This window comes from Saccopteryx bilineata, chromosome 11 (assembly GCF_036850765.1).
Source record: "Saccopteryx bilineata isolate mSacBil1 chromosome 11, mSacBil1_pri_phased_curated, whole genome shotgun sequence".
NCBI lineage: Eukaryota > Metazoa > Chordata > Mammalia > Chiroptera > Emballonuridae > Saccopteryx > Saccopteryx bilineata.
In genome coordinates, this window is record NC_089500.1 from 69,400,245 (window position 1) to 69,425,672 (window position 25,428).

General features: G+C 57.3%; 1 protein-coding gene and 1 long non-coding RNA gene across 2 annotated transcripts; one reads left to right on the forward strand and one right to left on the reverse strand.

Annotated features, from left to right (window-relative positions):
* Nucleotides 1-2,303: 2,303 nt before the first annotated feature.
* Nucleotides 2,304-6,112, reverse strand: LOC136315364 (uncharacterized). The gene is made up of 3 exons (XR_010727480.1): nt 5,364-6,112; nt 3,257-3,449; nt 2,304-3,176 (listed from the first exon to the last, which is right to left on the reverse strand). It is a non-coding gene; the product is annotated as an uncharacterized lncRNA (long non-coding RNA).
* Nucleotides 6,113-6,913: 801 nt separating this feature from the next.
* On the forward strand, nt 6,914-22,028 carry INKA2 (inka box actin regulator 2). Its single transcript, XM_066247184.1, has 3 exons — nt 6,914-7,123; nt 18,631-19,541; nt 19,610-22,028. Exons 1-2 carry the CDS (start codon nt 7,067-7,069, stop codon nt 19,471-19,473), a joined length of 900 nt encoding a protein of 299 aa, XP_066103281.1. The 5' UTR covers nt 6,914-7,066; the 3' UTR covers nt 19,474-19,541; nt 19,610-22,028.
* Nucleotides 22,029-25,428: the final 3,400 nt, after the last annotated feature.

Consider the following 25,428-nt stretch of genomic DNA (forward strand, 5'->3'; position numbering starts at 1 on the left):
GGGGATGCCGGGAAGGATGGTGCATACAGATTACCAGAGCAAGCTGTCAGGCGCTACCACCCCCGAGGGCACACTCACCACACCCCTGTGCTATGGGATCCAGGAAAACGGGAACAAAGGACAGGGGGAAGAGGAGAGAGAAGCAGACTTTCAACCACTGCCATCATGAAGGAAGCTGGGTGAAAGACAAACACCTTCTTGATGAGGACAAACAATAATTGCAAACACCACTCACCAGGGGAGAGTATGCCACGCGAGACATGGTATCAACATGTCTGTTCCCACGGTTACTGCATGATTTTTTGATCCCTGAAAAGGATAGGACACAGCAGACAGAAAAGTCTAAGACACTTGGACCAATATCACCAGCCTCCCAAACTCATCTTTGGTGCAAAGATTGGTCCTGTCCATGCTCAACATCTCTAATCTATGTATCTGAGATCATAGCCTAGATCATCTCTAAGGCAAGGAGTAGGATTTCTCTAGAAGCACCTGCCACAGTGAGGTGCGGGGGAAAGGAGGGCTTGCCGGATGGGCAGGGTGGAAAGATCAGTGGGTCTGGGTTCCCGGGCTGGCTCTGCCTTTAGCAACAGGAATGACCGAGGGCACAAATCACCAAACATTCCTGTGCTGTACTTTCCTGACTTGTAAAATGATATGATTGAGCAGGAAAGACAAACTGTCAAGGGTTTTAAAAGTTTCAAGATCACAGAGGAGAAAGCAGATACAAAGAGGTTAAAATTACTTGTCGGAGGCCGCAGGGCGAGGCAGTGGTAACTGGAAGGGCGTGGGTGCCAGAGCCAGAGCCAGAGCCTCTGGTGCCCGGAGGCAATCTGGCTCTGCGTCTCCCTCATCTTCAGAACCGAGGCAACGGGAGTCCAGCCTCTGAGGGTTTGGGAAGAACAGCCTAGAGCCCGACACAAGGAAAGCCTTTAATAAACGTTAGGGGCACTATTCTTAGTGACAGACCAGATGGTCAGCCCCACATATTTTGACTTCTAGTCTTCCCTGAGATCACAATTCCTTGGTTATCTGTAAGGTCCTTTTCAGCTCCCCAATTCTATGATGCTAAGTCAGAAAGATTAAGATGCGAGTTATTTCCAAAACCCTTCAGGCAGAGACACAAAAGACCATTTGGGGGTTCATTATTCACTCTCCATTGCCTCAGTCACTTTCTACGGATGATGATTCATGGGGAATAATCACAGCAAAGAAAACCCGTACAAAGGCGGGGAAGGCGGGGCAGGGGCAGGGGCAGGCGAAACTCCTTTGCGTGTTGGGCTCCTCTTTTTCAATATGTATCTTCATTTGTTAAGTGATGACAGTGTTTCTTGGCCTTGTTGGCTTCCCACCCTGGAAACGTGAGGCTTTTTCTTGGTATAGATTGCTGCCGCTTCTGCTGCTGAAAGTCACCGCCCACTCGCCCCGCCCCGCCCCACAAAGCCCCAGGGAGAGGGACCTGCCTCTCTGGGTCAACAGAAGCCTTCACAGAAGCAGCACCCTTGGCATGGACACCTGCACCGGCTCCCCTCCGGGTGCCCAGGCTGAAATCCCCACCGTCCTCCAGGACTGATGTCTGATCAGGGCTAAGACAAGTTCTCTGGCCCCTGGAATCGACCAGAAGAGGCTTAGGAGCCAGCCTGGTGGAAGCGAATACACACGAAGCCGCTGAGCTGTGACCTCTTTTCCTCTCACTGCAGGAGGAAAAAGCAGGTAGTCTTTCTCCCTTGCAAACAGGTCTCTCCCTGGCAGGCTGCCAACCCCTGGCCCCTGCTCACAGCTGCTAGAAGCTGGTGGAGGTGGCCAAGTAGTATGTAATAAAATGAGCCTTCACTCCAAGCTGCAGGCCATGGTAAGGTTACAGGACAGCCACCCCCGGGCCTCTGGGGAGTCAGATGTGGCAGTGTCCCCAGGAGAGTGCAGAGCAGGTCCCTTTCTTTGTCGGAGCAATATGCTGCGTCCTGACATTCTTCAGGTGTTTCACAGTTGAAAAGTATTTGCTTTTCCAGCAAATATTTGCAAAGTGGAAATATTTGCTTCCCAAGTAGCATTAAAACCATCGATCAGGTACTATAAGCACCAGGCCCATAGCCGCAACTAATTCCAACCAAGCCTCAGGAGCAGCCCATAGACTAACTGCTTAGTATTTGGACTAGGCTAATTTAGCACTTAAATTTTAATCCCTCGAATTATTCAGATGAGAGCCCATTTATACATGCAGTTTTCTCAAAATACTATAGAGCAGGTCCTCAAATAAGATCACTTCATTCGAAGTTTATTTTTATGAGATGCCATAGAAACTGAACTCTTGGTTTACATCAATTAACCTATAGCAAAATTGGTTACCTCGTATGTTGTTTTGCTAAAGTCACAGAACCTGTCCACAGCAGGAAGGACTTACTGTATGGGCATTTCTTCTTCCAACACCTTCCTCGTGTCCCCTGCATAACGGACAGCCTGGTCTTGTAGCCAGGTGACTTTGTAAAGAAGTTAAGGCTGTGAGAACGATGTCTAAGTTAGCACTATGCACAGAAGTGGAGGCGGTTCTGTGGCTGGGACACTACCAGGACTTGCTCCCTCGCCCCCTCGGTGGCTCTAGTCATCTCAGTAATCCTGCTTTCTGCAGATGAGGGGTTCCCTTGGAAACAGGGAGACTTTATTGCATCACAACACAGACCAACCTCTTTGGGCCTCCATTGCTCTGTCTGTACGTAGGGAGGACGACGCTCTGAAGATTCTGAAAGCTAAGGAGCATTTGATCACTAGCCTGACTCCGCTATCTAGTCAAAGGGGTTTTCCATGAAAACCCAAAGTGAATCTTTCTTCTGGAACCGAGAGGCCTCCCAACACATAAGCCACTTCCTCCCTCTGCCATCTCCCCTGGTGCTAGGATTGTAAGAAGCAGGGAGCCCAGTCTTGTGTCTCAGATGGACAGAGGAAGGTGGCATGAAAGCTAGGAGTTCGATTCTTTCCGGAAGAGCTGGGCCTCAGTCCAGTCTGTCCCCCACCGTCCCAGGGTGGTCACACTCAGATGCGCAGTCTCAGTTCCGCACCTCTGGGCCTGCGTGCCGAAGAGGTCCCCTGCCCGGAGAGGTCCGCTCGCAGTGTGTCTGAACACATTCCAACAGCACGTGTTTATCTCCAGGGTCAGCCTTTCCGGCTGGTGCTCAGGAGGCCTGGGGAGCAGGAAGGGGGGTTGGGTAATGGCTGCTGGCAGCCACAGGGGTGGAGGCGTGGGGGCTCTGGGGACACAGACCTCGCCCTCGGGATGCTGATGTGATGATGAGGTTTCCAGATGGTGCATGGCCACGTTTCTTTCCTCGCGTCAGGATGAGTTCCCCAGCTCCTCTGCTGCCCGTGGAGACAAGGCAGAGGCTCCTCTCCCAGGGTGGGTCTTCGGGAGCTGCTGGGACTTGGTGGGTGGGGACTGCCAGGTGGGGGCCGTGGGTCTGGAGCCAGGAGAATGGCAGGGTTTCCATTGTTTAGTTTAGATCTGAGCTCTGTTGGGACACAACTGGTTCTGCCTCTCCCTTTGAGTTCCGTCATCGGTGCCAGGACCCTCAGGCTCTGGCAGTGGGACAGAGGGGCCACCCGCCCTGACTAGGCTGGGCAAACCCCAAGGGTTTGACAGCCTTAGACACCATTTCCAGGGGTTGCACCATCTTCCTCAGGAAAGTACCCTCCTTACACTTATCCCCACCACCAGAGGGCAAATGCCAAGATGCCTCAAGGTCCCCGCCCCCAGCTCTGGGTGGCTTTGAGAAAATATCTTCAAAACCAATTTCAAGTCCTCTAATTTATTCCTCATTTCCAAGTGAGATATTCTCATCCTCCCTCAAGGTTGAGTTTTGGGGGGCAAGAGGGAGGAGGCTCATCATTTGATTCCTCTTCAGCAAAAATGGATCGTGTCCACCCCCCCATCCTCAGCCCAGGAATATTTACCCATGTTTACATAACCATGACAACAGGCTTTGTTCTCTACCACTTAACCCCTTTTAAAAAAGAAAGGCAAATTGGAAGGCAGCCTTTTTTCCTGCTCATACCTCCTGCTCTGCCCAGATGACACCTCTTCAGAAACAAGGTAAGGGAGAGACCCCCACAGCCCTGGTGTGATGGTGGCCTTCTCAGGGGGAAGGGAGCAAGGAGGTTGCAATGGCCCAGCATCACGGAAGGACTTCAGAGTCTGACAGTAATTGTCCTGCAAACTCCTGTGGGAACCACAAAGTAATAGCCCCTCTGACTGGACTTCTCTTTCAAGCACTGAACTGAGATTATGGCCATCGACTTTTATATATATATTTAGGTTTTATTTATTCATTTTTAGAGAGATAGGAGCACATGCATGCGAGAGAGAGAGAGAGAGAGAGAGAGAGAGGAGAAAAGCATCAACTCCCATATGTGCCTTGACCAGGCAAGCCCAGGTTTTGAATTGGGGACCTCAGTGTTCCAAGTCGATGCTTTTATCCACTGAGCCCCACAGGTCAGGCCTTCGACTTTTTTTTTTTTTTTTTTTTTTTTGGCTATCTCTTAAAAGCGGATAGGTGGAACAATCTGGTTTGCTGGTGAGGTGTACTTTATCTCTAAATGGGTTCCTCCTGTCCAGACCACTTCACAGATCATTGTCAAAGTAGAGTTTTAGAAGGGGTATAAAAGTGTTAGATTCCACAGGTTTAAACTACAGTATAAGCAAGGGAAACTGAGCCTCACAGAAGGAAAGCATTTGCACAAAGTCATCCTGTGTTGTCAAAAGTCTGGAAGCCCTGATCCCCCCCCCTAAGTTCTTGCCATGAGATCAGCCTGCATCTCATGAAGTTTTCACTGTAACCACCCTCCTAACTTCCAAAAGGATCCCAGCCCTGAACCCTGGGGTTCAGGGACAGAGAAAGCCAGGGCTTAAACTTGACTCTGAAGACTCTTTCAACCACAGACCCACACACCTTTCCTGGGGCTTCCTCCGGGGACTATATACTACTGGCCAGGCTCCCTCCTGTTCCAACACGGGAGGTTCAGCTCCAGAACTGGCTCAGTGGCTTAGTGGCTCCCACTCTGAACACTCAGGGGTCCTATGAAAAGGAGCCCCTTGGCGATCTCAGCCCACAACTACAAGGAAGCCAGAGGGTGGGGAGGGATTCGATGGAGGGACTCCATCGGGCGACCTCCGGAAGCAGAATAAATGTAATGTAAGGCTCCCAGAGGGCGTTGGAAATGCCTGAATAGGTCCTTGGCTCCATCCTGCAGGTGTCGGTTTTTCTGACGACCCGGAATCCTGTAAAGTGACCTCGACAGGAGCGCAGGCACCAAGATTTGACCAGAGGTCACCCAAACGCAGACTTCGGACCCGGTTGTGAGCCACCTGCACCTACCTCCTCTTTCTTCCCTTTAATCTTCAGCTCCCGCTGCCCCAGCTCCGTCCACACGGGCTCTCCAGGCTATGCCGGAACAGGTGGACATGTTCACTGTAATTGAAGGCTTAGGAGGCCATCCGACTGGACTCTGCGAAGTCCCCACGTCCGAAGATGTTCATTGTTATCCTCCTTCCCTCTCTCTCACCTCCGCCTTCAAAGATAGCAGAAGTGGCGCTCTTCGCTGACTCGGACCTGAATGACTGCTGCTCCGGCCGTCTCTCTTCGCGCCTTCTCTGGGGACCTCGAGGTTCTGTCTCGCTCAGAGACCCCAAATTCTGCCCGGGGCACACTTTACTCGCTAATTACCTTGAAACAAGCCGTCGCTAATTACCCTAATTACTCTTGGGCCGTGCCACACCGCCCCCGCGCGGGCCAGGCCAGGTGGCGCTGCGCCTGGCTTGGGGAGGTTCCTGCCGCCTCGGCGCGCGCAGAAGCCGGCGGGGCGGATCCGAGCTCCGCTGGGAGGTGCACGGCGGCTCTGTCGCCTGTCTCGGGTCCCTCTGCAGAGACTCCGCTGCCCGGAGTCCGGCTGGAGCTCACACACTTCGGGTGCCCTGCGGTGCCTGTTGAATAGAATCGGGGCGTCTTTTCGTCTTCCTTTCTTCACCAACCTTTCAGAGCGCTTCCCGAGTTAGGATAACCGAAGCCACCTGAGTACCGGGCACGAGAAAGGCCTGCTTTTCACTCCCTGCTCATCTATTGAAAGCAGCCCCACCCATTATTCCGTCTTGTGTTTTCATAAAGAAATTACTGTATGTATGTATGTATGTATGTGTGAATATATATATATATATATATATATATATATATATATATATATATGCGTTTGATTCATCTATCTCCTGCCCTCCGGCCCATGTACGTTCTTGAGAGCAGAAACCTTGCCTATCCCATTCAGTATCCCCAGACCTACAACAGGGCCGGGAGGACCCCAGGGTCCTCAATGTGTTAAGTCAGTGAATGGGCCGAGCGGCGGCTCCTCTGGCTCATCGACAAGGAATTGGTTAAGAACCCCACACTGGGGGGGCGGGGTGAGGGGACAGGTAGAGCCACAATTCCAGAGTCCACCTGGGGGAAACAAACTAACACCAACAAAGAGCTGCTGCGCGGTGGAGGATAGACAGCGGCGCTCCTCCTCTGATCCGAGTTCTGCAAAGGGGTTGCCCCTAAGGCACTCGGTCTCTTTCTGAGACAGCTGCTCAGCGCCCACCCATAAGTCGACGTTCTCTCATTATGACCAAACAGGGCTCCTGCGCTTTGTTGGCAGGCGTCGGTACAGTCTGGCGTCATAATGCCCCCCGCCGCGCGGGCCACGACCAGGTGTCCCCCCGCCAGCCTCCCGGGAGCTGCGGCCCTGGCGGGGTGTGACCCCCAGCGGCGGAGTGCGCCTGTGGGCTCCGCCCGCTCCCCCGCCACGCGCTCTTCTGATTGGCTGGCGGCATCCCCCCTGCGTGCTCATAGGCTGAGCCTCTCCTCCTCCGCCCCGGCTCGGACAGCGCGCAGCCAGCAGTCGAGAAGCTGCTCCGAGTACCGCAGGCTTCGCTCAGAGCTGCGGGAGGCGCGGGTCTCAGGGTCTCGCAGCCCGCGGAACGCGCGATTTCAGCGGGGCGGCTGTTCCCACCCGGGAGTCTCTGGTAGAGCCGAGCCCGGCAAATGGGCGCATGAGGAAGAAGAGCGGGGAAATGGACTGCTACTTGCGCCGCCTCAAACAGGAGCTGGTAAGAGAGGAGCGGGCGCCAGGGCGGGCTGCTCCCCAGACGGGTCCCTACCTGGCTCGGCCGGACCCCCGGAGCCGGGACGCGCGCGGTGGGAGGGAAGCCCGAGAGGGGAGAGGGGACGCGCGCTGGCAGGCGGAGGGATGGGCCTGTCTCGAGGGAAAAGGGCCACGAGGAAACTTGAAGCAAAGATGGTGTGAGCGTGAGGACACCAGAACAAGTGACAGAGCCCGAGCTAACCAAACCCGGACTGGAAGGGGCCCGCGGGAACCCTGCGAGAAAAGAGGGCGCACACCGAGACGGACAGACAGGCGGACCGACTGGGGACTAGACATCGCCCAGAAAGAGCGGGACGCGGTTGGGGGGCGGGGTGAACAAGGTGAAGAGAGTAAGCAAAGAAAAAAAACAACCTCATAGACACAGAAAAAGAAAAGAGAAAAAAAGAGCGGGACGCGGGTGCCGGGCTGCTAGGCGATTTGGGGCGCGTGGGGCGGGCGGGGCACTGGGGAGGGCGCGCGGGCCGGAACCCTGCCCGGGGCAGGAGGTCAGCGGGGACTGCTCGCTCGCGGGGAGCTGGCACCGCCTGGGGCCCCCGGCTCCGCCGGGCTTGGCCGAGCTGCCGAGGCTGCGGGGGCTCGCTGGGCCGGCTGTCTGCCCGGGCTTGTCTGCCAGCAGGGAGGGGGCTGGCAGCTGGAGCGGCGGGGGAGGGCCGTGCGGAGAGGAGGGGCCCGCCTGGCAGATCGCGAGCGGAGCTGCGGAGACCCAGCCAGATGTCAGGTCTGGGCTTGGGGCGTGCGGAGGGAGGGAGCGTGCGGGGGCTGCGAGGAGTAGCTCAGGGCGGGAGGGGCGCGTACCCACCCAGGTCGGGGGAGGGGGACCAGCTAAAACTCTGTTAGGTTTTCACTGACTTCATACCCCCCTCCCCCCATCATGTTCCTTCAACCACTAGACTTAAGGCGGACTGTCAACCAGTCTCTGCGTCTTCGCTTCTGCCTCTGTTTGTCCCTTTTAGATTGTTGCTCTTGGAATCGACCTCTTTTCAGCCTCACTTTTCCCTCCTCTTCTTACTTGACAGAGCCCGGGGTGGGGGTGGGGGGAGCACCAGGATAACAAGAGCAGGCCTGGGCCAGAAAGTGTCATCCCAGGGTTCTCTGGTTGGCCACAGCCTCTCCTCCAAAGCCCCAAATCTGACACTCCTCACGCTGGGGAGGGTACCTGGGCAGCGGTGCCCGAGGCGGCCTTGGGGACAGAGACTTGAGGTGCTGGTGCTGTCAGTGATGCTTCCTGGTCAAGTGAACCAGACATGCTTCCTGTCTGTCCTACTCCGGAGCCTGCCTTCTCAGGCCAGCAGTCACTTCTCTGATTCTTCCTCCTGAAGCTCTTTTTGTGGTGCCGGTCAGATGGGAAAGTTACCCAGAAAAATGCTTATTCCATGAGGGATAGAAGAGATTCCGTCACATCCCCTCCCAAACTAATTTTCACATGCTTCCCATGTCAGTTTGGGCTGGCTAGCCCAGCCCACATATACACAATTCTGACCTTTCCCATGCATTTGTCCAATATCAGAAAGAAAGGTCTAGGTCATCACAGATAATGTCTGAAGTCCAAGGCTCGTGCTGAGAAAAGAATCTAACAGAATCCTCTTTTTATGCTTGGAATCTGGGACCACACCACCCACCTCAGGATCTGCTTTAATAGAGGGTTTGTGGGTGTTCCTGGCATGGGCTTGAATTTTAAAATCCTACTGATTTGCATTTTTTGCAGCACCCTAGGTGGGAGGTGGTGAGGGGAGGAAGCCAGTCTGTGAATGCCAGGAGATTAAAAAAGGCACATAGGAATCTGCACTGAGCTGAGCTCCAGGTCTTGATCTGCACCATCTCCTGCCAAGGACCGGAGCCCCCAGTCCCCAGGAAGAGGAAGAGGAGAGGCTGAAGTCACCCAGCTCCCCATTAGCTTTCATTTGGCCCTTTGTCTGAGCAGTGTCAGCCTTTGACTCTCTTGGAGAGGAAGCCGAATGCCTGGCCTGGGGCCCAGAATGACACTCAGATGGGAGAGCTCTGCACCCTCCCCCCCACCCCCTGGGGCTCCGCCCCCTCCCCTGCACCAGTCTGCCCTGAGAGGAGACAGCAGAGTGACAGGCAGAGTTGTTAGAGTCTTGTTCACTCCCTGACACCTCAGCCCAGTGCTTAGGTTGCTGAGCCAAGTCTCAGTGCCTCAGTTTCCCCAGTGGGAGTGAAGGAGAAAGCAGGGGTGAGTTAACCCAGGCTCAGCCATTTGGGTCCTGTAGGCACTATGGGGGTTGAATTCAATGCAGCTTGTTTATCCCCCATGTCAGTTTATGCCCTGAGTTTGAGGGTGTGTGTGTGTTCAACCCAGCCAGAATCTCCTCTGCCCCCCAGGAGGACTGGTTTTGCAGTGTGAGCCTAGGAATGGCACTTGTGGAATACCAGTCAAGTTCAACACTTATTCCACTGAATTCCTTTCCAGAAGCATTCGTCCTGCAGACGCTGTGGTTAAACCTGCTGGTAAAGGGAACATTAACAGGCTGTGAAACGGGCTCTGTTGAGGGAGTTCGGTGCTCCCCTCCTGCATCCTGGCCCTGTCCTTAGTCCAGAAAATCTAGACAAGTAGAGTCTGTTCCTGAAAACCAAAGTAGCAGAATTTCCCAGTTTCTTGAAGCAGAATATTTGCACTGTAATGAGTGAGTAGCGGGAAGGGAGGCTTGAGTGTTTGGGGAGCCTGGCTCAATTCGATTGATGGCTGATGTCTAGAGAACTGGACCTTTGGCCCTGCCTGGATGGGGACGGGGATCAGGTTTCAGAGATGAAATGTGGCCCAAGAGTAGCAGCAGCTGACACTCTTCTTCATTAGGACTGGGGCTTGGGGGCTGCAACTGCTCAGCAGGGAACACATCTCTTCCCCCCTCCAGCCACCAAAGAGGGGGCCCTGCCTGGAACACAAGGCCTTGGGACCAGCTGTTCCATACACAGTTCTCCCTTGAGGGCCTCTAACAAAGGGGTGGGCACGGTACACGGAGGAAGCAGCTATAAGATGCTCACAGAGTGTTCCTCATGAGTTCAGATCAGGATAGAGCAAAAAAATAGTGCATAAAGGCTGAGTGATAGGGGCTTATGAAGGACAGCTAGGCTGGGAAGGCTTCCTGGAGGAGGATGAGGTTGATGGAGGCCAGCTCTTAGAAGGTTCATTCTGGCTGAGGCATGGTGAACCAGCAGAGGGACTTCTCTCAGGCTGGGGAAGGTCAGCCTAGGACAACGTGGTGTTCCTAGAAGGCAATCACCTAGCCACTGGTGGTCACAGGTTCAGGAGGTTCCGGCGTGTGGAGGAGGACGAGGGCCTAAGAGTAAGGAGGGCCAAAGCAAGGAGGAGAGAAGATGGTGATAGAGGAGGAAGAGCCGGAACAGCCTTCAGGACTTGGGACAAAAGAGCAAATTTCCTGAGGCAGAAAGAAGCTTTTACAAAGGATCTCACAGTGCAGTTTCCTTTGATGTTTAGAGCTGGAGTAGAGAGGGGTTTGGACTAGACCAAGTGGGCTGGTCAGTGGGAAGACGTAGGCCTGAACTCAAATCCTGGCTCTGTGTGACTGGCAGATGACTTAATCTCTCTGCGCCTTGGTTTGCTCATCTGTAAAATGGGGTTTTAAGAATACTGACATTGCCGGACCAGGTGGTGGCGCAGTGGATAGAGCCTCGGACTGGGATGCAGAGGACCCAGGTTCAAGACCCCAAGGTCGCCAGCTTGAGTGCGGGCTCATCTGGTTTGAGCAAAGCTCACCAGTTTGGACCCAAGGTCGCTGGCTCGAGCAAGGGGTCACTCGGTCTGCTGTAGCCCCCAGGTCAAGGCACATATGAGAAATCAATAAATGAACAACTAAGGAGCCACAATGGAGAAATGAGGTTTCTTATCTCTCTCCCTTCCTGTCTGTTTCTATCTGTCCCTCTCTCTGACTCTCTCTGTCTCTGCCACAAAAAAAAAAAAAAAAGAATACTGACATTAAGCAGCTACTGAGAGGATTAAATGACAATATAGGTAAAGTACCTCCCTAACTTTATGTCCTTAGCATGTAACAAAGCGTCTGATATGTGGTAGGCGTTTGGTAAACTTCTAGTGATGGACTAATCAGACTGGTGTGAACGAGTCATTCATTCACAGAATGCATTTACTGAGTCCAAAACCGATCCTGCCTTCAGGGAACTCACAGTAATAAGAAAGAAAGTAAAATTTATTGATATTAACATTAAAACATTTTTAAATTTTATTGATTGATTTTAGAGAAAGAGAGAAACATCGGTTTGTTGTTGCACTTATTGATGCACTCACTGGCTGATTCTTGTATGTGTCCTGACCGGGGATCTAACCCACAACCGTGGCCTATCTGGATGACACTCTAACGCACTGAGTGTGTTAGAGGCCTGGCCAGGGCCTCATTATTAACATTTTTGGTATGACAGGCATATAATGTATTATGTCATTTAATTGCCAAAGCGACCCTAAGAAGTTGTATTTCCATTATTCCTGTTTAGTAAATGACACATGGGGAGGTTCGGTGACTTGGCCCAGGTCCTGAAGCTGAGAAGTGGCAGAGTTAGGGTTCCCATTCAGCCAGTCTGCGTGTGAAACTCGCTGCAGCCAGCGCACAAACGCCAACCTCCACTACAGAGAGAGGGTACGGGCTGGTGGGAGGCGCCGTTCAGGGCCCTGAGAAGGGAGAGCTGCCTCCCGCTGGGGAGTCAGGGGAAACAGGTAGCATTTGAGCTGGACCTTGAGGGATACGTAGGAATGCGAGCAGAAGAAAAACGGATTTTCAGAAAGATGATGAAACAACACGCACTAAAGGCAGAGATGCCAAGTAACAAGGATGTCCGCAGACTGTCTGGCAGACATGTTTGAAGACTCGGTTTTTTGTGTGGTTTTTTTTTGTATTTTTTGTATTTTTCTGAAGTTGGAAACAGGGAGGCAGTCAGACTCCCGCATGCGCCCGACCGGGATCCACCCAGCATGCCCACCAGGGGGCGATGCTCTGCCCATCTGGGGCATTGCTCTGTTGTAACCAGGGCCACTCTAGCACCTGAGGCAGAGGCCACAGAGCCATCCTCAGCTCCCGGGCCAATTTTGCTCCAATGGAGCTTTGGTTGCAGGAGCCTTGGCTGCAGGAGGGGAAGAAAGAGAGAGGGAGGAAAGGGGGAGGGGTAGAGAATCAGATGGGCACTTCTCCTGTGTGCCCTGGCCGGGAATCGAACCTGGGACTCCTGCACGCCAGGCCGACGCTCTACCACTGAGCCAACTGGCCAGGGCTGGTGAAGACTCATTTGAGTTTGGCTAGAAAATAGGGTATGTGCAGAGAAAGAGGGGCGACAGGGCTGAATGAGTTGTTGACAACAGACTGTGGGGACCCGAGTGCCATGCTCGGGTCTGGCCTTTTCTCTCTGCGTTAGAGCAGGATGGTCGGACACCCCGTGGGTCTAGGAGGTGGTATGAGGGGGGGAATAGAAGAGGAGGATGAGTCAGAAGGCTTTCAGAAGAGCCCACACAGGAAAGTATGAAGGCCTGAACTAGGAAGGAGGAAAGAAAGGTAACTTCTTGAGGTCCCTTGGATGCCCAGGGAACTTAGTTGACTGACTGCTGTGGCCTTGGAGAGGCAGGGGCCAGCTGAAGGGGCAAGACTGGGCACCTCTCTATCTATCTGCTTCTTGCTGGATGGGGCACGTGACCCCCAGGAGATGGTTCAGTTGGGAGAGTGAGTGCATCCTTTTCAGACTTCCTCCTTTCTTTCCTGTCCTCCCTTTCTGATTCTTGGCAAAGTTTCTACATTACCTTCCTGTGGAGCATTCCAGCCAAAAGCAGGGGCCGTGAAGGTCCCCATTCACTGGGCCGGAGAATGGGCCACTTGGCAAAAAGCGGGGCTTTCCCCGTTTCCGGCCCTGACCCTCCTTGGCGCTTCCAGAGGGGCTGAAAGGAGCTGTGTGGGAGCTTGTGAGTGATGGGGTGGGGGAGCAAGGCGGGGCACGCTGCCAGGCCCTTGGGCAAAGCTGGGGCCCATGTCAAAGGATTCTGGCTGAGCTGGGGAGGGCGTGAGAGGGACGGATGGAGGGCACAGCTGTGGAGTCGGTCGGGAGCCTAGGAGAGGGTTTGGGAAGGTTGCCGAGGATGCTGGTGGCACACTTTCCTGTCCCCACTCTTCCCACACCCCACCAGCCCAGAGAGTGCCCAGGGGGAGGGTGCTGCCCGTGGACAGCTGGCCCCACACTTCTCCCTCGAGGGCTCAGCCCTAGAGGTCCAGGATGCTGGGTCTGGCTTCCCAGCAGCAATGTCCCCTCAGCCCTGGGCACTCAGCCCCCTTCCCTCCTCAGAGGATTCAGTGAAAAGGTGCCTTTAGTGGTAATGAACTGAGCTGCATCTTGGAGGCCCTACAGGGCTCCCTGTTCTTCTGCCTGTGCTGTGGGGCCTCTGCCTGGCCCACTGGCCGCCTGGTTTCTCTTCACAACAATCCTATGAGGCTGACAAGGCAGGGATGATGCTGGCGTGGAAAGCCCACCGGCCTCGAGTGAGGGCCAGGCTGCGGGCCCCGGTCCTCCCACATCCACACGCGGAACTTCAGGTGATAGATCAGTATCTCCACGGGAGGCGCCCAGACGACATGAGGTGACGCTAAGATGAAAAACTCATTTCAGAGAGTTGCCATCTGCTCCTGGCAAGTGATACACGTTTCATCTCGGTTCCTTTGTGAATACATGTATATACACAGTAGACTTGAATAAACCATTACATAAGAGGCTAGGCAGTCCGTAGATACAGTGAAAATCAAGAGGGAAGTTGCAGGAAGCATGTGTGGGAAACGGAGAATCTGAACCTCTCAGCTGCCTAGCTCCACGTCCTCCCAGTGGAGGTGACGCCGGCTTCGCCCCTGCCAGCCTCCCAGAGTAACTGTGGCATCAGATCGGATCGGGCCGTGGCGAGGGGAAGCCACGTGGGAGAGGCTCTCGTTTTACAGATTCAGGACCTGGAACACAGAAGGTTGGTGAACCTGCCGGGAGTGTGGCGTGGCTGGGAATCAGCCTGACCCTGGCCAGGTCTCACCCCACAGCAGGCCGCTCCTCACAGACCCCAGGAGGGTGCCCGGCGTGTCCAGCTCTAACACAGGGAGAGGGCCAGGTCTCACCCCACAGCAGGCCGCTCCTCACAGACCCCAGGAGGGTGCTGGCGTGTCCAGCTCTAACACAGGGAGAGGGCCAGGTCTCACCCCACAGCAGGCCGCTCCTCACAGACCCCAGGAGGGTGCCCGGCGTGTCCAGCTCTAACACAGGGAGAGGGCCAGGTCTCACCCCACAGCAGGCCGCTCCTCACAGACCCCAGGAGGGTGCCCGGTGTGTCCAGCTCTAACACAGGGAGAGGGCCAGGTCTCACCCCACAGCAGGCCGCTCCTCACAGACCCCAGGAGGGTGCCCGGTGTGTCCAGCTCTAACACAGGGAGAGGGCCAGGTCTCACCCCACAGCAGGCCGCTCCTCACAGACCCCAGGAGGGTGCCCGGCGTGTCCAGCTCTAACACAGGGAGAGGGCTTGATCTGCTTCAACTGCAGCAAGAGAAACTGAAGTCTGACATGAAAACATTTTAGAACAAAACATCTGGAGGCTCTGGTGGGCAGAAGATGGACTGTGGGGTGGGTGGGTGGGTGGGTGCTGGGAGCGTGGGGAGACCTTGTGCGCACTTTCTGTGAAAAGATTCTGGGGAGAGAGAGAGAGAGGGGGAGGGGGAGAGGGAGAGGGAGGAGGGAGGAGGGTCTGCAGTAAAGATGGAGCTGGCTGTGAGATCTCGTCCCACTCAGTTGTGATTTGGTCCCCATTCCGAGAACCCGGGGCACTGGGAGGCTGGATGGGAACTCGGCACCCTCAGGCCTGGAGCCTGGGATTTAGTGTCATGTGTTCCCAGCTCAGAGGCCTTCGAGGTGGCCCCCTCCTCTGCCCCTACCCCACACTGCTCTCTCTCTTCCCTCTTCTGTTCCGGAGGCCAGGAAGCCCTGGGACCAGAGGAGGTCCCACGCTCGGGACAGGACAGCAGCGTGCCCCCTGGCTTTCTCCTAGGGTGACATCATTCCCCTCGGGGTTGGGAAAAGCAGCTGCGTCTCCATCAAGACCCAGCTGATGGCCCTGCCGCTGGTTCCCACACTCGGGGCTTCCTCCTTCCATTCTCACCCTTCAGTGCCAGCGCTGCGCTGCGCTCTGCTCCTGGGCGGGCTGACGGGCTGAGGGAGCTGCCTGACTACGGTCAGGAGGACGCCAAGGCTTCCCGTCCTTCCCTTCTCTCTCCGCTGTGCGGGCGGGGGTAGCAGGGACAGGAGGTGAGAGGGTTTTTCCCCGGTCAGAACAGGTGGATGAGTGAAACCAGTCATTACTATGCATCTATGCGTCGAGGTTCCCTGAGGAAGAAACGTTCTGTGAGTTTTTTTTTTTAATTTTTTAATTTTATTTAATTTATTCATTTTAGAGAGGAGAGAGAAAGGAAGAGGGAGAGAGAGACAGAGAGAGAAGGTGGGGAGGAGCTGGAAGCATCAACTCCCATATGTGCCTTGACCAGGCAAGCCCAGGGTTTTGAACCGGCGACCTCAGCATTTCTCAGCATTTCTCAGCATTTCAAGGTCGACGCTTTATCCACTGCGCCACCACAGGTCAGGCCGTTCTGTGAGTTCTAAGGAGGCCTGAAGACAAGACAACAGCCCTAACTCACCTCTAGGCCGCTCATAATCACATCCTCCCTCACCTGACCCTTCCACAGCTGTTCGAGGCAGGAAGTCTTAAAGACTGGAGAAATAGAAAAACAGAATTTAAACAACCCGCCCGGATCACACAGATTACCTGATCGAGTTGGGGTTTGAACCCTGTTCCATTAGTCTCCAGGACCCAAGATCTTAAGCAATACAGTAGACCATTTTCCCCCCATGGCTGTCATTGCAGCTCTTGTTTACTTAAATGGGGCCTCTGTTTTATGGGCAGCCCTGAAGTCATACATACCCACATTCGCGCTCAGTGGACAGGGTACAAAATGTCAGCATTATTCCTTAAGGAGTTTTCCATACTGGAGATTGAATGGGTTCATTTCATTCCTCCCACCCTCTGACCTGGACTGTGTTCAACGGTCTGGACGCGAGCCTGCAAGCTCGGACTCCTTGCCTCTGCGTGAAATGCAACCCTGAGATCTGTCCCCGACTCTCTCCCTGTGCAGGGAGGTTCTGTCTGGAGGCAGCCAGCAGTCTGGAGGGGTGATTTGGGTGTATTCAGTGGTACTCAGTATATGTTTTATGGGGCTGTGGCCAGTGCAAGGTGCTAGTGAGGTTCTGAGGAGACACAGTGAGATGAGCGGTGAGGGCCGTGACCAGGCTGTGTCGGTTAGACTGGTCTGGCAGCTGGACGGCCTTCCAGGACGCTTCTGCACGTCAAGGGATGGAAAGGCAGATGGGAGACATCAGGGGACAGGAACAGGGCGGTTTGGGCAGGAAAGCCAAAACTGACCCTGAGGTTCCGGGCTGGGGTGAGGATGGCACAGGGGAGGGAGGGAGCAGGACCAGGGACATCAGAGGAGCAGTTTGCAGGGAAGGGGCCTTGCTGAGTTGGGTTGGGGTCTTGGCCACTCCTCTGACTCTGCTCTGGGCCCTCCAGGCTGCAGCCAAGGAAGGGGTCAGGGAGGTGGAAGCCACAGAGGTCGGAGAGGGGCCCCTAGGAGTGCAGCCAACCCGGAGGCCCTGTCTCTGCTGCCTGGCAAATCCCGGGCTCTCACCCGAGCCACCACTTCCAGCCCTGTTGTGGGGAAGGTGCAGTGTGGCGATTCCCCACCGGGCAAAGGCCTTGCCGCCCCCAGCAGTCCTCTGCTGTCTGTTCTGCGGCTGGCTCAGGGGAGCCTGCCCCTGCTCCCCCACCAGGGCTGTGCGGCTGGCTCAGGGGAGCCTGCCCCTGCTCCCCCGCCAGGGCCGTGCGGCTGGCTCAGGGGAGCCTGCCCCTGCTCCCCCGCCAGGGCTGGGGTGGGCAGGGAGGGTTGACCCTGAAGCCCGAGAGGGTCAGCTGCCATGCAGCCCTGCAGAGCCTCGGTGCCTGTCCTCGCCCCTCATCCCTCCACCCCTCCACCCTGTGGGCTTAGCTCTGTGCATTAGGACAGAGGTAAGACGATCCCCACTCCCTGCGGGTCTCTGGGGGGCTTAAGAAACAGATGGTCCCCGCACAGGAGGCTTGCAGTTGGTAACCTGAGCAGAGCTGGGGAGGGAGTGGGCAGGACTCGGGCAGCTTGGGCCCGGGGACGGGAACCTCGTGAATGTTATCAGAAGCAGCATCCCCTGCCCAGCCTCCAAACTCGGCCCTAGCCCAAGCCAACCTCTCAGCCCCTTCCAGCTGGCACCTAGGACTTGGGCCTCACATGCCCACAAAGGGGCTGGGGAACTGGCCCCAGTGTCCCCCCTCTTGGCAGCACCAAGTGTGCCGGGAAGGCAGGAAGAGCCTTGGAGCCAAGTCCAGAGCAGCTGGGAGAGGACAGGTGTTCAGAGGGAGAGGAGGCCAGTGAAGCCCTAGACAGAGGGTTTCCCAGCGGGAGCTTCCTGGCCTCCTGGGCCCCCTCCCCACCCCGCCAGCCAGATGTGAACAGCAGGAAGGAAACCCGGGCCTACCCCTCCTCCCAGGGAACCGAGACCCTCCTCTTCCCCCATGGAGCACAGAGCAGCCTTCAGCCCAGCGCCCCAGCCAGCAGGCTTGGGTCTCGCCAGCGAGGACTGTGGCACTGGGAGACGTGTGTGTGCGTGTGTATGTGTGTGTGTGTGTGTGTGTCCGAGTCCAGCCCTGTGAGCTGTGTGACCTCGGGCGAGGTACTTCATCCCACTGTGGTTAACTCACTTGTTCAAATGGGAACAGTAATAAAGAAAGATGAAAGGAGGTGATGTGTGTTGTGTTCCTAGCACCAGTCCTCTTACATAGGAACTGCTCACAAAGTGTCATTGTCCTTGTCCTCATTGTTCTTGTCATTGTCATCATCCTCTCAGGGAGGCTCAGAGGAGGAAGAGGGCACAGACACGAGGTCAAAGATGATCTGTCCACACTACAGCGTTGGGCGCCCTCCCACTTGGCTCACCTCTGTAATCTAGAGCAAGTTCCTATGTGCCTCAGTGTCCTCATCTGTAAAATGGGAACAACAGTCGTCACTCCTTCACAGACAAGTCTGGGAAGTTAATTTATATGCAGGCACCGATACATACCCCAGAGGGGGTAGGGCAGCGCCCGCCACAGCAAGTCCACTGCCACGAACAACGCCATTCCTTCACGCCGCGGTCTCGGGTCCGAGTGCCTCCTCCCCCATCTCTGCCTGCTCTGCACCGGGCTGTGCTGGTGTAGGTCGCCAGCAGGCTGGGATGACACTGGAGGGGCGAGTTGGGGGAGGGGGCCTCGGGTCAGGGCCAGTGGGGGGCCGCCCTGCCCCAGCCCCCGGCTCACTGGCCCTGGTGGTGTTCTCTCTCCACAGGTGTCCATGAAGGAAGTGGGCGACGGCTTGCAGGACCAGATGAACTGCATGATGGGTGCGCTGCAGGAACTGAAGCTCCTGCAGGTACAGACCGCCTTGGAGCAGCTGGAGCTCTCTGGGGGGGGCCCTGCCCCAGGCTGCCCTGAAGACCCCGGGACACAGCCGGAGCCACCTCAGTGGGAAGGTGCCCGAGGTCCGGCCAGGCCTGCCTTCTCCTCCCCCGCTAGCCAACCTTCTCAGGGCAGCAGCGCCAGGCATTCGCCCCACAGCGGCGTGTGGGCGAGGGAGCCGGGCCCCCGGCCCAGGACACAGCCGCCAGAGCACCGCAGCTGCGCCGGGCAGAGGCCGGAGCTGGGGGAGCCGGACGACTGGACCTCCACCTTGATGTCCCGGGGCCGGAATCGACAGCCTCTGGTGTTGGGCGACAACGTTTTTGCGGACCTGGTGGGCAACTGGCTGGACTTGCCGGAACTGGAGAAGGGCGGGGAGAAGGGGGAGCCCGGGGAGGCGGGGGAGCCCCGGGCCGAGAGGGCCCAGCCCCGGGAGCTGGGCCGCAGGTTCGCCCTGACCGCCAACATCTTCCGCAAGTTCCTGCGCAGCGTGCGGCCCGACCGGGACCGGCTGCTGAAGGAGAAGCCGGGCTGGGTGACGCCCACGGCCCCGGAGCCCCGAGCCGGCCGCTCGCAGAAGGTCAAGAAGCCAGGCCGGCCCAAGCGTTCCGGACGTTTCTCCTTCCCGGGCCCGGGGGAGCCCCGGCGAGGGCAGAGCCCCTCCGCCAGCTGCCCCAAGGCCCTGGACGCCTCGCCCTGCGGCTTCGACATCAACACCGCCGTCTGGGTCTGACTCCTGGAGACAGGGCTGGCTGAACCCGAGGGGCAGGTCCTAGGGCCGGCCCGGGGAGGGGAGCGGAGGCTGCTGTGCGCCGCCCCGGGGAGGGGAGCGGAGGCTGCTGTGCGCCGCCCCGGGGAGGGGAGCGGAGGCTGCTGTGCCTGTCCAAAGCCCAGGTCCAGGCTCCTGCTCCCCAGAAAGGACGGAGAGGGGGCAGCAGTGTCCGGAGCAGGACAGCCTGTGGTTGGGAGAGGCTGTGCGGGCCGGCTAGTGACAGTGCGTGCGTTCGTGTGTGTGGGAGTGCGTGTTGCTCACTTTGGGGCTGGAGGGGGCGGAGACCAGGGAATCCTGCTGTTCCTCGCTGCCCCCAGAGACCTCCACTGAACAGGCTGCGCGGACTAGGGCACTAGGCCTAAGGGTCCCCAGAGAGGCCCCCAGTGGAGACCGCATCTACCGTGTCCCCGTAAGTATTAGCTTCCCCGGCAGAGCACTGCTGCAGGCAGGGACACCAGGAGCAGCGGACGGACGGCAAATCCCCCACCTCCCCACCTGTTCCTGCCGCCGGTGAGGTCTCAGCCGGCACCTGGGCCCTGAGACCCGGCTGAATAAGGAGTGTGGGTGTAAGGAATCCTGGGGAAGCAACCTTGTCTTTCTTTCCAGAAGCACAGGGAAGATAGTGCCTGTAGCACCTGGAAGCCTTTTCATATCCATTATCTCCTTTGTAAGGGAGCAGGCGAGGCAAGTGTTAACCCCGCTTTCCAGATGAGGTGCTACCTGTCCCTGAACTCGATAGTGAGCAGGGGCAGCCAGGCCCGGCCTGACTTAGCACAGCAGCTGGGCCCAGAGATCTGTGGGGAGACCCACACTGCTCCCCAACACCCCGTCTCAGAACACAAGCACGTGGCAATTCTCCAGTGAGGCCAAGGCGTGCCGCCTCCTTCCCAGGCGTAGTCAACGGGCTCATCTTCCACCTGACCCAGAACCGGCCGGGGTGGAGGGGCAAGGCACAGGGCACCGGCAGCTCCTGCCGCCCTTGGCCCTAGAGCAGTGCCCCAACCCCAGGCCGGCGCTGGCAGCCACCAGCCCACCTCCTCTGGCCTGGGGAGCCTGCTGGCTGGGAGCAGACATCGCGGATCCCAGCTCGGAGGGCACGCCCTCTCCCCCTCCCTCCCCTGGATTGGCTCTCGGCCTGATGGGAGGTGACAGCTGCAATTAGAGGCAAGACGCTGCCCTCAGATCATTAATAGCAAATTGGAGAAGAAAAATAACAAGACAAGAGAGGCTCTTCCTATATCCTGGGCCTCTGGGGAGGGGAGCGAAGGGGTGTCTAGTGTGAGCTGCTCTCGAGCTCCAGTTGGGGGGGGGGGTTCTGCTCGCTGCCAAACTCCCACGCAGTTGAATGGCAGGTATGTAGCTTTGGGTGACAGAAGCTACGAGAGGAAAGGCCCAGATTTTTCTTTTTTCTTTTTTGAGAGGTCTCTATTAGCTGGGCAGTATGCACACATCTTTCAAGCTTTAGAATGACCCTAGAAGGTACTGTCATCATCCTCTTAGCAAATGAAAGCAGCAGGATTTGGAGCAGAGGCTTGTCTGGTTCTGACACCGTCTCTTCTGCTGTCCCCGAAGTTGGCCAGTGAACTGGCACTCCCCAGAGGAGCAGGTGGTGCCGCCCTGGTCTCCCCCACAGAGCTCCGGTATTTCAGTCCTGTGTGAAGGCCCGTGGGCTGAGGCTGCCTCGGGGGTGTGTGTGTGTGTGTGTGTGTGTGTGTGTGTGTGTGTGTGAGAGAGAGAGAGAGAGAGAATGTGTGAGGGCGAAGAGTCAGTCCACTACTGATCCTGACTCCTGAGAAGAGAAGCCATCCAGCAAATCATTCCAGGAGGCACCAGCTCCGAGTCAGGAATGAGTATACAGGAAAACGAGTCATCTTGTGGCCATTCACCTGTGACTCCTCTGTTCTGTGGGCCGGTCACAGCACTTCTGACCAGTGGAACCGAAATTTGTGAACACCCCGCCACACCAGACATCGCCATGGGAACTGAGAACAGACGGATGGAAAGGACCCCGTCCCTGACTCAAGGGGCCCGGTGGGAGAAGGCAGCACCTGGAACCCACGGGTTAGCCAGAGGGAGTCAAGGGCAAGAAAACATTTCAACTTGGGCTGGAACTAAACAATGAGGAGTGACGCCAGTGACAGGTGTCAGGCGCTGTCACCTTCCTGTTCCTGTTTCCTTCCCCCTACACTCCGGGAGTGGATGCTGTTCCTCTCTGGTCACATGGAGAGGCTCAGAGAGGTTCAGCAACTCGCCCGGGGTCACAGTGACAGCTGGGACCTGACACACACAGTCCAGTCTCACGCTCCTCACGCCACTCCACACGTTGACCACATCTGCTCCAGAGCCCAGTCCAGGAGAGCACCACCGAAACCTGTCCTTACTGTCCTCATGGCATCTGGGCACAGGCGGGCAGTAACAGAACGCTGACTCTGGTGGGGCGGTCAGCCCGGGCCCAACAGGGCTGATGTAACGCAGCCTCCTCACTGTCATGCTTTGCTAATGAATGCTTATGGTCATTTGCTTCCTTCTCCTTCCCCTTCTGGGCTCCTGCCGCCACTGTGACCCTGGTGGAGACTGTTTCTCTGAAGCTGCAGGAAGAGAGCAATGGGGACGCAGGGGGCCCCGGCGATGCAGGAGAGTGTGGGTGTGGGGAGCTGTGTGTGCAAGGTGGTTGGTGGTGGTGGTGGGGACCTGATCGTGCAAGTAAGCAGCGAGAAATTGATAGCTTAATTCTGCTTCTGGGGCTCATTTTATGGTTAATTAGGACATGCAAATAAGCTGGAAGCTCATTTAATACCCTCCCTGGCATGGGGCCCTGCCTCACACCTGGCCTGCTTCCCTGGCAGGTACAGGGGCCCCCGGCTGGCTCAGGGCCCCATCTGCTTTTCTGTGGCCCTGTGGCCAGAGTGGGTGCCTATTCGTGTCCCGACCACAGCAGGAGCTAGAAGTGGCCCTGCTGGGCATGGCCTGGCCCGCTGGTCCCCTCCTGCCTCTGTCCTTCCAACCCTTCACTCCTGGGATCCTCTGCCCTCAGGCGCCTCCCCTGCACCCACCCCTCAGGTTGAGATCAGAACCCACACTCTCCCTGGTTCTCCCACCCCATTTCCCTGCTCCCCAGAGCCCTGTGGGGGAGGAATCCTCTGTCTCCCCCCAAGTCAAAGGTGCATTTCCTACTGGGGCCCATGAAGCAAAGCACAGCCTGTCTGTGGGGGGCAGGGGCCTGTGTCCCTGGGTGACTCCCCACCCACCAGGGCACTGCAGGTACTCGGCCAGCACACGGCGTGGGCACTGCATTCGGAGCGAGACCGACAGGGTGTGAGACCCATTCCTGTCTCTGTGTGGGTCTGCGCGTGGAGCTTGCCGTCTGGGGGCCTCGCTCACTGAGGAATGGGGACAGTGCAGGGCTGCCGTGAGACCCAGAGGACAAAATGCACTGATGGGTCAAGCACACTGTCTGCACGGTGAGCGGAATCATCTACTGGACCCCCTGACTCAGTTCAGGCGCCAACCACGGGACCCAGGGCAAAGCACCACAAAGAAAGCTTTCTCTGAGCCTGGTCTCTTCTATTAAAAATGTATACCAGCCCTATTACCTCACAGGATGTAGCCAGGATCAGAGGAGACAATAGGTGTGGACATGTTTTTATATAGTGTAAAAACATTACCCAGAAGGGCTGTGATTTGCCAGCTGACAGTTTTCCATAGAAGGACGCTGTGTGTGTTGGGGGTGGGGGATGGAGAGGGCAGCAACAGGGGCTGCTGGAAGTGGGGACCCCACGGCCCGAGGGGTGCTTTGGGGAACACCTCACCTGCACCCTCGCTCTCCTGCACGGTCAGCCCCCGGGGCGCTCACGCTCTTGGCAAGGACTAGAAGGAACCAAGTGCTGATGGTTCTGGGAAGAGCCAGGCCTCTGCTCTGAGGCCTCAGTGGCGGAGTGTGCACCAGACCCCACACCCTCCCCTCCCTCCCTCCCTCCCCCAGCCATCTCGGGGACTGACGGCCTAAAGGGGCCTGTGGCCGTCCTGCTAGGACCCCCGCCAATGAATGGGGCACGAGGTGTGGTGGAGGGAGGCGCCCATGGAGCCTGCCCCTCAGGAGAGGTCTCAGGGCCAGGCTGGTGCTGCCGGGCAGGGCGATGGGCTTCCAGGCCTAGAAGGTCCTGGACCGACCCTGACCCGGACCCTGACGGGCAGGGACCGGCCTCAGACCGCACTATTAGACATTCCCGGCCTCTCGCTGCCTCCTCTGGCCGATCCTTAAAGCAAATAGGATGATGACACCTCTCGGCCTGGTTCCCTCTGAACTTGACAGACTTGCTCTCTGCCCTTAGCTCAGTCCCAACATAGCCCTCCACACACCACCTCCAGGCCAGTACACACCCCAGTTCTGGTGCGCGCGTGTGCATACATACACACACACACACACACACACACACACACACGCACAGGCATCACAGTGAAGTCAGCCGCACCGAGGTCCCCGAAACCCAGGCCCTGGGTAGAGAAGGCAGCAGGAACCCCGACTCCAGGTCTCAGGCCACGAGACGCCATTTCCTCTCACTAGGGCTCTCTGAGCATGGCTGCAATGTCCCAGGGACACAGGGCTCACTGCCAACCTGATGCTCAGGACCTCTGCCCACTCCCCACCGTGCCCAGCTCTGGGCTGCCCACTGCCCCTTCCTGCCCTCTCCATGCAGAGCCGTGCCTAGTTTCCCCAGCTCTGGGCTGCCCACTGCCCCTTCCTGCCCTCCCCATGCAGAGCCGTGCCTCGTTTCCCCAGCCTGAGGCTGCCCCGCGCCGCTGCTTGCTAGGCGGGGGTAGGTGTCCCCATCCAAAGGAAGATTCAGGTGGTTTCCTGGCTGCTGCCCCCTCCCTTTGTGCCTCCCCCAGCCCCTTCCTCATCTGCTCCCCTGACCGGAGGCTGGAGACTACAGCTGCAAGGAAGTGTGGCCTGGGGCCTGTGGGACACAGGAGGTGAGGGACGTCTCTGAGAGCCTGTGATGTCACCTCTCCCCCCATCTCCCCGGGAGGCCCAGCCCTGCCCAACCAGACCCCAAAGGAGCTCAGCTTATTTCTGGGGACTTCTCACTTGCCCTCCAGGGAGATGAGCTACTCGGTGGAGTGTCCCCAGCCTGGGGTTTTATGTCCCGAGGTCGTCTGCCCCAGTCTCGGATTGGCTGGCCTTTACCCACCTTCCACTCCCCTGGGAAGCCCTCCCGAGGCCTGCGTGTGCCTACACCCAACCCCAGGACTTCTCAGTCACGGTGCGTGTTTCTTCCCGGGTAGACTGTGAGCGCCCTGGCTGGCCTTTACCCACCTTCCACTCCCCTGCGAAGCCCTCCCGAGGCCTGCGTGTGCCTACGCCCAACCCCAGGACTTCTCAGTCACGGTGCGTGTTTCTTCCCGGGTAGACTGTGAGCGGCTCCAGGGCAGCAACTACTCGCTCCCTAGTTGTGTGTCTGCAGCCTGCGCCCAGGCCGGTGCACCTGACCCCACTCCCCCGAGAGCCCTGGCCGAGCAGGCTCCCACTAGGGGGAGACCAGCTGCCAAAGCCTCCCACTGCCCCCTCCAGCCACGAACACTCCATCCCCAACCCCAGAAGCTGTGCGGGACCCTCTGGTCTAATGCAGGCTGTCCTCACCCCTCCCGCCTGCTCCCTGGCCCTGGCATGCTGTCACCAGGCTGCCCAGAGCTCAGGCCCTTCAGGCGACTGCAGGTGCTGGCCACCGTCTTCTCAATGCAAGCAGACCGCAGTCCTTGTCCTGGGGGACATAACGGCTGCCCTGCCTCCAGGTTTCTCCCCCTCTGCGCCCCTCCTCCTGACCTGGCCTGTCTCCTGGTTCTTTATGGCAACAACTTCTGGCGTGGGTGTTTTTCCTTCCCAGTGTTGCCAGGGATCCCCACCCCGGCCGGGGA